Below are 10,712 nucleotides of genomic sequence, written 5' to 3'. Positions count from 1 at the left end.
GAAGACATTTCCATGGTCATGTGGCCGGCATGACTAAACACCAAGGCGCACGGAACGCTGTTACCTTCCCACTGAAGTGGTACCTATTTATCTACTTGCAATCTCTTGCTTTCAAACTGCTAGGTTGGCTGGAGCTGGAACTAGAGACAGGAGCTCACACCGTCTTGCGGCACCCGGGTCTTGAACTGCTGAACTACTGACCTTCCACAGCCTGCAGTTCAGCGTCTTAACCACTTGAGCCACCGCAGCTCCTCTAGTATAAGGTAGCTTCATATATTTACAGGGAGCACGTTTTTAGGTAGATAGGCGGCAGATGATTGCTGAAGAAGGGACATATTTTATGGATGCCATGATCTGTAGTTGTAGGGAAGAACAGTATTATTGTAGCTTGATATTTTAAAAAAGTAATAAAGCTCTTTTTTCTCTCCAGGCCACGAATACATTATTAACAGACTTAGTGAAGCTGTGCCTGGCTGAACTGTGCTCAAGAAGTGAGTTTTTCATTGCTTTTGGCTTCCCAAACCTGTTGGGTGAAGTATACCTTTGCAGCTATTTGATTTTACTCTTGTGCTCTCTTTCTTCCTAGTAAAGGGAGGATGTTGACTGGGGATGGGGTAAGGGGTTGAGCTTGTCAGTAACAGGGATAGATGTAAATCCCTGGGCAGAGCCTGCCAAATGAACTAGCAAATGAGTCTGCAAGTCAGCTCTCGCCACAGTGCAATTAATTGTACTCCCATTGCTAGTGACCTCACAAATACCCACTGAGACCTCTCTTGTGCTAAATCCATACCTGCATCTTTTCCTGCCCTCCTAAAACATTTAGTCTATAATTTCATTTTGTGTACTTAGTCTTAATTTTGACCTGTGAAGTGGGAAGGAAGTTGAGGTAAAAATGAGCAAACCTGATTTATATATAGCAAATCTTTGAGTGCGTCTGTTGGGTTATTTTCATAAGGCTCCCCGAAGGTTTCCTGCATATTTATAGTAACCCAAAATGTTCAGTGTACCCATGTTTTGAGTACATTGTTTAGAACATTTGCAACTGACTTTATACCTTTACAATCCAAAGAAACTGTGTCATGATACGGTCCATGACTTAAATATAACCATGTCTGTGTCATTAGCAGGAGCTGGGAGGGGCCTGTGCAGTCAGTTTTGTTTGATGTTTTTCCTGATGTGGTTTTCCCTGCCATAGAGACAAGCTCCCTTTTGAACTGAATATCCAACACCACAGGGAAGACCAGGCTGGCATTTTACCTTTTTGCTTAAATGAACTTTTGTTCATTTGTAAATTGTAAAAAAACGAGTTACCCGTGCAGCCCCTCTAGTTCATTTAGAACCATTCCTTACCTGATCAAAATGACTGAGCAAGTTGCTGCTTGCAAATTTGATGTTGGGGGCTGTTTCACTCAGCACTGATATCTGGATGTTCAATAGTCTCTCTAATCTATAGACACATTTAGAAGTCATGTTTACTGACTTTTAGAATGTAGTTTCCTTCTAGCTATGTCAGAAGAGTAGAGTCAGAACCAGGAGGCCTCCATCCACAGTTGTTTTCTTCACTATCTATATTTATTTCTTATAGTCCTGATGATGCCACTACACACAGCTTTGGAAAGTGTTGATATCTGCTCCAGAGCTGTGAGGCTTGTTGTGGAGGTGTGAGCATGTCTGTTCCTATAACAAATGTTGCTCTGGTGATAAGGCAGACAGAATTATGTGGGATTAACAGTTCTGATCATTTCTAGCTGCACCCACATAAGGCAAGATGAGAGACTTGAATCCAAGTGCCTTAAAATGCTTTGCTACCAGTTCATGCATTCACTGGGTGGCAGTGCAGCAGCAGTCCTGACCCATTCACTACATGGCTGCTTGTGTGATGACTTCCCCATGTGAATGGTTGATTGCATGCAGGCCCTGCTTGTGTGCTCCCCCCCCCCCCCCCGCTTTTCTCACAGGGGAATGAGTTGTGCATCTTGAGACTCTCTGTATTCAGTTGTTTATGTGGAGATCTTTGGTTACACAGACAGTTTTATCTGACTGGAGGAGGGAAGGGTGCTTGCTATTCTTCTGCCATGTTGTTCCATCAGAGTTTTGCAATGTGTTGTAGGGAGATAAAAACTCACTGCTGTTTTGAAGTTAAAATATAAATGTCAGCACTTTTTAGAAGAGGGCCCTTAACTCTGTGGTAGAGCACATCCTTTGCTTGTTGATGGTTCAATCCCTGCCATCTCCAGTTAACAGCAGGACTGTTTACTGGGCTAGGAAAGCCTGCATGAAATGTTAGAGGCTGGTGCCAGCTGGAATAAACAGCATCTGGCTAGATGGATCAGTGGTATGACTTGGTATAAAGTAGGTACGTGTATTTATATGTTCAGCTGCTCTGGAAATCAGAAGTAGACTGCAAGAAACCAAAATATGTTCTTGTACTTTGTTCTTTACACAAATAAGCCAGTTCTGGCTGCCTGTAACCAGTTGGCCTCCACCATAGATAGGAGAACTGTTTTATTCTAAGGATGAGTTCATACACTGCATTACAGCCAGGAATTTGTTTTTCTCATTTTGCCTCCCAGATTACTTTCCCAAATGAGAGTGACCTAAATTGGCAGTTTAATGCATTCAAGTGGTAATGGGAAGGATGTGATAAATGTGATGAGTGAACTTATCCTAAGGAATCTTGAGAATTTTGCTTGTATATGGGAATAACTGTAGTTTTAGCTCTAGCAAGGGGGACGTGTAAGAGATTCCTTGATGAAATGGGAACCACACACGCAGATCAGATGCAGGTACCCATTCAGATAGGTATCTTTTGTGGTGATCTTGTGTGTTTGGCGCCATATGGGTCAGGACGGGCTTTCTTAGGCCACTGAGTACCCAAAGATGGATTGCACGCAGCTGTTTATGGGTCAGGTTTGGCCTCAGAAAGCTGCGCCTGGCATTTGTCTCAAAACAAACAAAAATGCTGCTAGGCAGCTATACTAGTCTGTTTTCTTGAAGCAACACACACATAGCTAAAGTAAGCATGGTACATTAGGATCACTACGAAGTCATGCAATAGTTAACTGCCTTTTATATTTCATGGAATTCTTCAGAGAAGATGTTGGGGAGTTGTGAAGAGTGAAAAAAAGGACATTGCTGGTGCGGGACGTGGAGGCCAGTCTGCAATATGTGACAGTGTTAAGATGGGTAGTAAAAGAGCCTCTTGAATTGCCATTAGAAGAACATCACATGTTGCAGATAGGCCTCTGACATGTTCTGTACCAGCAGCCACCCCCCAGGTTTTTTTACCAACTTCCTGCCAAGAGTTTCATGATACCCCAAAGCTTGCTAACTTTTTTGCATCTCTATGGAATGTGTAACTAACGTTCTCAAATCATTAGATTCATCTATGTAGTGTAAATTATCAGTTTAGTGGTGGCGAGTATAAACAGTTAAAGAACCTCAGATTGTATGAAACTGCTTTGAAAATAAATGGTATCTCTCCTTCCTATTTTAAACAGGGTAGTTAAGAGTGCTTTCTCTCTTATACTCCTTTTGAAGCAAATTGCAGATTAAAAGAAGATGATTATTTTATCTTCTAATTATCTGTGCTGCAAGACTAGGAACCCATAACTATCTTGACCCTCAAGAGAGGTTTCCTCTTAATTCACTGGCTAAAAATTGACTCATGTAGGGTTTCTGTTACCGCAATCCAGGTTCTATAATACTGTCGAGGACTGCTAGGAAGTAATTCCCTAATCCTTCATGGTTAAATTAGGCTAGGAAATTATCCTTTTTGGTCATGATAACTTTTATAAATAAGATGACCATATTGATTTTTGTTCCTAATATCCTTTCTGGAAGTGCAAGTGGCTGGTTGATACAGAGTGCAGTAGGGAGTCTGCAAGTAAACTGCTTCCTTTTGAATTTAACCATTCAGATGTTGTTAAAACAGATGCAGCATGTTGTATGTTAAAGCTGAGCTGCTAATACTCTTAAAGTACCAGCTAAAATGGTCATTTTAGACATAATAGGTAATGTATATAGCTATATATTCAACATTTGATTTATTTTGTGCTGTTTTGGTTACCATGGCCTCTCTAAGCATGAGAGTGGTGTAGTGGTCAGAGTGTTGGACTGGAACCTCTGAGACCTGGGTTCAAATTCCTGCTTCACTATAATAAAGCTCATTGGGTAGCCTTGGACCGGTTATTCTTTCTGTAGCCTAAGCTACTTTAAATTGGAATAGGGGAGAGACCGATGTACGTAACCTTGAGCTCACTGGAGGAAGGGTGGGATAAAAATGTACAAAATAAATAAATATCTAATTGGGTAAACTGAAGCAGGGGTAGGCAGAAAGTGAACTGCTGGCCACTTTACTGTGGGCCACCTTGAACCTGATGGGTCCTGGGGTTATTGCAAAGAGGGCTAAACTGGAAAGGCTCTTCATGATCAGGATCACTTAACACCAATTAGGACACAGATTCTTTTTCGTTCAAACAGGCTTGTGCAAGTGAATCTGCAAGTGACAAATATTAAGAGTGTGTGTTCTTCCTTTGTAAATTTAGCACACAGCAGAGGATCACAGTCGTTGTAACTTTTTTTTTTAAAGGATAAAACTGAATTTGGCCTACTTTTTAGTTTATGCTTGTCTTAAATAATTGTTATGCATCATACAACATAACCTTGCATGTGATTCTGGCATCTTGCATAGAATCACGAGAAACCAACAAATATAAAAGTTCCTAGTTCTCATGACACTGAAGTTTTGTTCAGAAGTAGTCCTCCTGTGAGGCAAGGTGAGGGGATTGCCAGAGACTGCAGTTTCCGGACACTGAGGCAGCTGAGTGTGAGACAGTTACCTGACCCTTGGAGGGTTATCTAGCCAGAGGTTCTCCTTTACAATGAAGGGGATAGGAGCTGTGCAAAAGCTACTTCTCATTATTTCAATGAGGATTGTGCAAGTGAACTATTTCTGCATGGCCTGGAGGTTATTGGAAAATAAATCAACAGGTGTCTGCTAGAGGCTCCAAGGCTACTGGTATGAACCGCTGCTGTTATAGCTGTTTTGTCATGTTCCCAATGACCCCCACTTTCTTATGATAATTTTTTATTTGGGGTTGGTTGGTTGTTTATGTAAATCTCACTTTTCAAACAATTGTCTTCCAAAATGGCCCCACCCTGAAGCTTTAGAAAAGGCAAGCTACAGAAGGAAAGGGGAGCAAATGGAAAACGAAAGGGGGAGGGTTTAGTCTGATAAAGTCAAAAAGGAAGTGACCATTTATATTCCCAGGTGTTCAAGTGAGTCTCCCCTTGGTGGTGGCAGTGGCTTGTATGGAGGTTATGGTAGTAACTATTCTGTGGCTTTTTGGTGGCAGAAGCCAGAGCATTCTTCCCTTCACAGAGTATCATTATCACTTCTTTCTATAGGATTGCATGGCTTACAGAAAGAATACAAATCCTACAGATAAAGCAAGCCTATTAAGTGTATTCATGTAAAATGAGCAGGTGATTTGCATATGTAAGGCTGGCTTCAGAATTTGCATTTTCAAGCCCCCAAATGTGGGATTCCCTGGTGTATAGTTGTGCCCCACCCCCCCCCCCCCCCCCCGTCTGTGCCCTTTTGGTTGTAGCAGCTGAATATTTTTGCTGTTACAGCTAACCCAAATAATTCTGGCTTTAATGCATCCTTTGTTCAACTGTTGTATACCTGTGGGGATCGCGTACACACACTTTTAATTCCTAGGCAACCAGATAGCTCTTGATACCACATGGTTTGGAGGGGGCAGTAGTTAATATGGAAGACGGTACATACGCTTCATTCTTCTAAATCTGTTTTACTTGCTTTCTGGAATTCTGTCTGTGCCTTGGATTTTGTGTGTGTGTGTGTGTGATCAGCCATTTAAGGATTTATGTTTTCAGGAGTCAAGTTCAGTGATGCCTTACGTGATGGAGAAACAGGAATGCGATCTTACTGCTTTGGTCTTTACTCAGGAGATCCAACTTAGACCCAAATAGCTGATTTTTTTCATTAGGACCAACCAAAATTTGAGAGCTTTCTTTTATAGTTGGCAGTGTAGGCTTTGCAACACTACTTTTACAGCTCCTCAGACAATGAGTTGCAATAGAAAAGGCATTTCTGAGATCTAGTTAATTAGTCTGACAAGATGGCAGCGTTGTGCTTGCCCCCCCCCCCCCGGCATTGTGCTTCCCCCCCCCCCCCCCCGGTAATATTTTATTGTAACAGGCACTTATTTGCCTCTTGCTGTAGTTTTTGGAATCTTTTCTGTAGTACAATATAATGAAAAGCTTTGCGTTTTTCCAGTTCCTGAGAAATAAAGCATGAAATAATGTGAAGGTGGCTGTTTTGCCAGAAAAAGAGGAAACCCCAAATCTTAGCAATATATACTTTCAGATTTTTCAGTTTGAAGCCTGAATCTGCATTTTGCAAGTTATGGTTGTGGGACAGTGTGTTTACACAACTGCTTATGACCCATAGAGTCAAATGCAGCCTGGTAGCCATGTGGAGCAGCCCATCAGGTGATTGATAAACCACCTATACTAGCTGCCTACCTGACACTGCAAAAGGAAGCTGGCAAGCACCTGTCAGGCTGTGACTCATTATGGCTGGTGGGCTGCATATGACTTTGTGGGTCATGAGCTATTTAATCTGTAGCACAGAGTACTTTGCTTATAATGTATGAATGCTTGGGCTTAGGATTCACCAGCTTGCCACTGGCAGGTGATTTTTTTAGTTTGATCAGGACCACAACATGGGCAGAAGCCTTCTTCCAACTCTCAAAAAGGATGGAGGCTCCTTGTACTGCCTTTCCAGGCACTTGGAGAACTTGGGGAAATCTCACTGGTTTCTGAGAGTCTCTGAGTCTCAGAGCGGCAGTTCCCTGCTCCAGTTCAGATCTGGGGAGAAGGGCAGTTGCTTTTGGCTTTTGAAATCAACGCGGTTGCCTCCATCTGGTGGAGAACATGGGGTTACAGAAAACAGTTTTTTTGGCTGGCTGGTTATGCCAGCTGAGATTTGTGGACCTCTGTTTATAAATCCTTTAACTTGTATTTCATCAAAAAAATCCACATGACAGGGCCAGCCAGAGGTAAGATGTAGGCTTGCAAGAAAATACAGGTTGTTTAACGAAACAAAATGGGTGGTAAGTCTTCCCCAAAAGTCAAAAATGTCTGTGCATGCCCCACCCCATTCAGGTGACATGCTGGATTGCTGGAGCCTTCCTCTCCCCTCCTATTTTGCCATGCCAGCAGGACTACATAGGTGAACCAGCAGATAAAGTGGGTGGAGAGAGGCATGGGTGGATGGAGGGAAGATCAGGTGTGGGCGAGCAGAGTGAGAGTGAGAGAAAGGTAAAGGTTTCCCTTGCTCGAAAGCCAGTCGAATCCAACTCTAGGGGGTGGTGCTCATCTCCGTTTCCAAGCCAAAGAGCCAGCGCTGTCCAAAGACTACTCCGTGGTCATGTGGCCGGCATGACTAAACGCTGAGGTGCACGGAACACTGTTACTTTCCCACCGAAGCAGTACCTATTTATCTACTTGCAGTTTCTTGCTTTTGAACTGCTAGGTTGGCAGGAGCTGGGACCAGGGAAGGGAGCTCACTCGGTTACGCAGCACTCGGGTCTCGAACTGCCAAGCTACAGATCTTCCGGTCTGCAGCTCAGCGTCTTAACCTCTGAGCCACCGTGGGATTTCTCTTCCCCAAGAAATCATTGCAGGTTCCCCTTTTATATTAACAATAGGTTATAGTAAATAGTTACAGTGACAGTGACAGTAACTAGACGGTTACATCAACAAATGACTTTTGGGGATAAGTAGAATAGGTTCAGGCATTTCTTTTTCACTGAAGGAGACTAGCTAAGAAAACAATTGAGAAACCCAAACTTAGAACCACAAAAGGAAGGAACTTCAGTGTGTTGCAAACTTAGCTGTAATTTTACATTGCATGGTATGCTAATTTGCATCAGCAGTGCTAAAGTTCAGCTGTGCAGCTTAAAACATTTTTTCAAAATGCATTCTCTTTTCTTTTGCATGGCCAATTTTTTATTCTGAGTATTTTGAGGGTTCTATTTAATGGTTTAACCGGCGAGTCATTAGGATAAGGAGCCTTGGCATACCTGATCAATGCAAGCATTAGTAGCTGAGGGTTCTCTTAAGAGACAGTCAAATTGAGAGTTGTATTTCCACAGATTTTCACTGACTTAATAGCAGCCTGTGATGCTGTCAGTTATAAGATCAGTACGTGCAACACTGAACCAGCCACATCTCACATAATTTTAAAAACTTGTACCCTTTTTTAATGCATTATAAAAGCGAGAGACTCACTGCTTGTAAAAGAGTTGCCTTGTATTTTTGTTCTCATCAACGTGCAGATCAGATGCAGTGTAAATTTAAAGTTGAATTAGCATGCGTGGCAGTGAACTGCTTGCCATTTTAAAAATAGCTTTGTGCATTTCAGGTTCCTGTCTAAATACTGTGTTTGTGCCATTTACAGGTTATCGTTGACGCCAGAAGACATGGACAGCGGCAGTTTCATCCAGTTTGATGTTCCCGAATACAGCAGCACTGTACTGAGCCAGCTGAATGAGCTTCGCCTGCAGGGGAAGCTATGTGATATCATCGTGCATATCCAGGGTCAGCCATTCAGAGCCCACAAAGCTGTTCTAGCTGCCAGTTCTCCATATTTTCGTGACCATTCAGCATTAAGTACCATGAGTGGCCTGTCGATATCAGTTATTAAAAATCCCAGCGTCTTTGAACAGTTGCTTTCGTTTTGTTACACTGGAAGGATGTCCTTGCAGCTAAAGGATGTTGTTAGTTTTTTAACTGCAGCTAGTTTTCTACAGATGCAGTGTGTCATTGATAAGTGCACACAGATTCTCGAAAGCATCCATTCGAAGATCAGCGTTGGTGAAGTCGACTCTGTCACTGTTGGTGCTGAGGATACTGCAGAAAACCACAATGGGGTTAAAGACAGCAGCTACTTTGCCAATCCAGTTGAAGTCTCTCCTCCCTATTGTTCTCAGGTGCGGCAGTCAACATCCGGCAGTGATCTACGAATGGAAACTACTCCAGCCAAGGTTCTGCGTAACCGACTGCAAGAAGAAGGCCAATCAGACCGTGGAAGTAGCGGAAGTGTTTCGGAATATGAAGTTCAGATTGAAGGGGATAATGATCAAGGGGAGTTGGTAGTAAGAGAGAGTCAGGCTGCTGAGGTGAAAGTTAAAATGGAGAAATCTGACCAGCCAAGTTGCTCAGATAGCTCTTCGCTTGGTGATGATGGGTACCATACTGAGATGGTAGATGGGGAGCAAGTAGTGGCCGTCAACATTGGCTCCTATGGCTCTGTACTGCAGAATGCTTATTCATATTCCCATGGTGCATCCCAGTCCGCCGGTGTATTTGAGGGCTTTGGCAGCCTCAGAAACTCAAGCTCGTCAAGGTCCATGCTAGGCTCTTTCCGAGGCCGTGGGCGTCAGAAACGGGTATCTGCTAGTCACTTGCACAGTGATGTTCCAAGCCTGATGCAGGGAGTCGATGGCGAATCTGCAGGAAGCCATCTTGGCTATGAAAGCGGTCCACGGGAAAGGAATTCAAGAGGTCACTTGTATGCGTACAGTGAAAGGTTAATCTGCATATACTGTGGGAAGTCTTTCAATCAGAAAGGGAGTCTCGACCGACACATGAGGTTACACATGGGAATAACCCCCTTTGTGTGCAAGTACTGCGGGAAGAAGTACACGCGCAAGGACCAGCTTGAATACCATATCCGTGGTCACACAGATGACAAACCTTTCCGCTGTGAGGTCTGTGGGAAATGCTTTCCTTTTCAAGGAACTCTGAACCAGCACCTGCGAAAGAATCATCCTGGCGCAGCTGAAGTAAGAAGCAGGATAGAATCCCCGGAAAGAACAGAATCTTATATGGAACAGAGAGATGATGATGCGTCAGCCTCTGAAACGTTGGATTACAGTGTGGACATGCACACGTCTGATTAAAAGACTGTGTCCCTCCGTGCAGCCCAAACAAAGCACATTGATCAATGCATTTCTTTTTTGTTGCTTTGGTAACTTTCATAAAAGGTATAGCGGCATTTTAGCTTTTCCTTATTTTACAAGTCTTGTCAACGTTGTTCCTGGGTAGAAGGCTGCTGTTTTGTTTTCTCATTGCTTTGAAGGAAGGAAGGATAGATTTACTCCTTGGAAAAAAGGGCCGAATGTTATAGAAGCAATGCACTTGAGGGGTGGGGTTGGGATTCCAACAGTGAAAGATTGGGGAGTGGGGAGGAAAAAGATATTGCTGGCTGATACGCCCAGGGAGTGTGTTGTCTCGTGTTGTGCTTTGCGCAGCCCAGTCCTATGCATGTTTACTTAAAAGTAAATCCCACTGAATTCAATGTGACTTACTTCCAGGTTGTGTGCTAGGATTGCAGCCTTAACCAAACACGTTACTTAGGAGCACAGAAATGCCTCCTAGAGTCCCATCCATGTGTCATATTGAGTTGTGGGGGTTTTGTTGGGTTTTTTTTTCTTTTTGTAATAACTATTTTGATAGCTTTTGAATTTTATATAATAATATATATTATATATAAACTATATAAAATGTTCACTTTTTCTCTTCTGGTTGGGGTGAATGTAGGACTATCTCACAATGGGGGCGGGCAACTCTCTCTCTACAAGGCTTTCCTCTATTTAGGATTTTTGCTGAAGTTTTTC

General features: G+C 43.0%; 1 protein-coding gene across 1 annotated transcript; it reads left to right on the top strand.

Annotated features, from left to right (window-relative positions):
• The first annotated feature begins 424 nt into the window (after positions 1-424).
• On the top strand, positions 425-10,369 carry ZBTB34 (zinc finger and BTB domain containing 34). The gene is made up of 2 exons (XM_015426071.1): positions 425-491; positions 8,492-10,369. The coding sequence occupies exon 2, from the start codon at positions 8,514-8,516 to the stop codon at positions 9,993-9,995; it is 1,482 nt and encodes a 493-aa protein (XP_015281557.1). The 5' UTR covers positions 425-491; positions 8,492-8,513; the 3' UTR covers positions 9,996-10,369.
• Positions 10,370-10,712: the final 343 nt, after the last annotated feature.

Source organism: Gekko japonicus, unplaced genomic scaffold (genome assembly GCF_001447785.1).
Source record: "Gekko japonicus isolate JY-2015 unplaced genomic scaffold, Gekko_japonicus_V1.1 scaffold22, whole genome shotgun sequence".
Lineage (NCBI taxonomy): Eukaryota > Metazoa > Chordata > Lepidosauria > Squamata > Gekkonidae > Gekko > Gekko japonicus.
The sequence above is the reverse complement of the archived record's forward strand: the minus strand, read 5'-3'. Positions and strand labels throughout refer to the sequence as shown.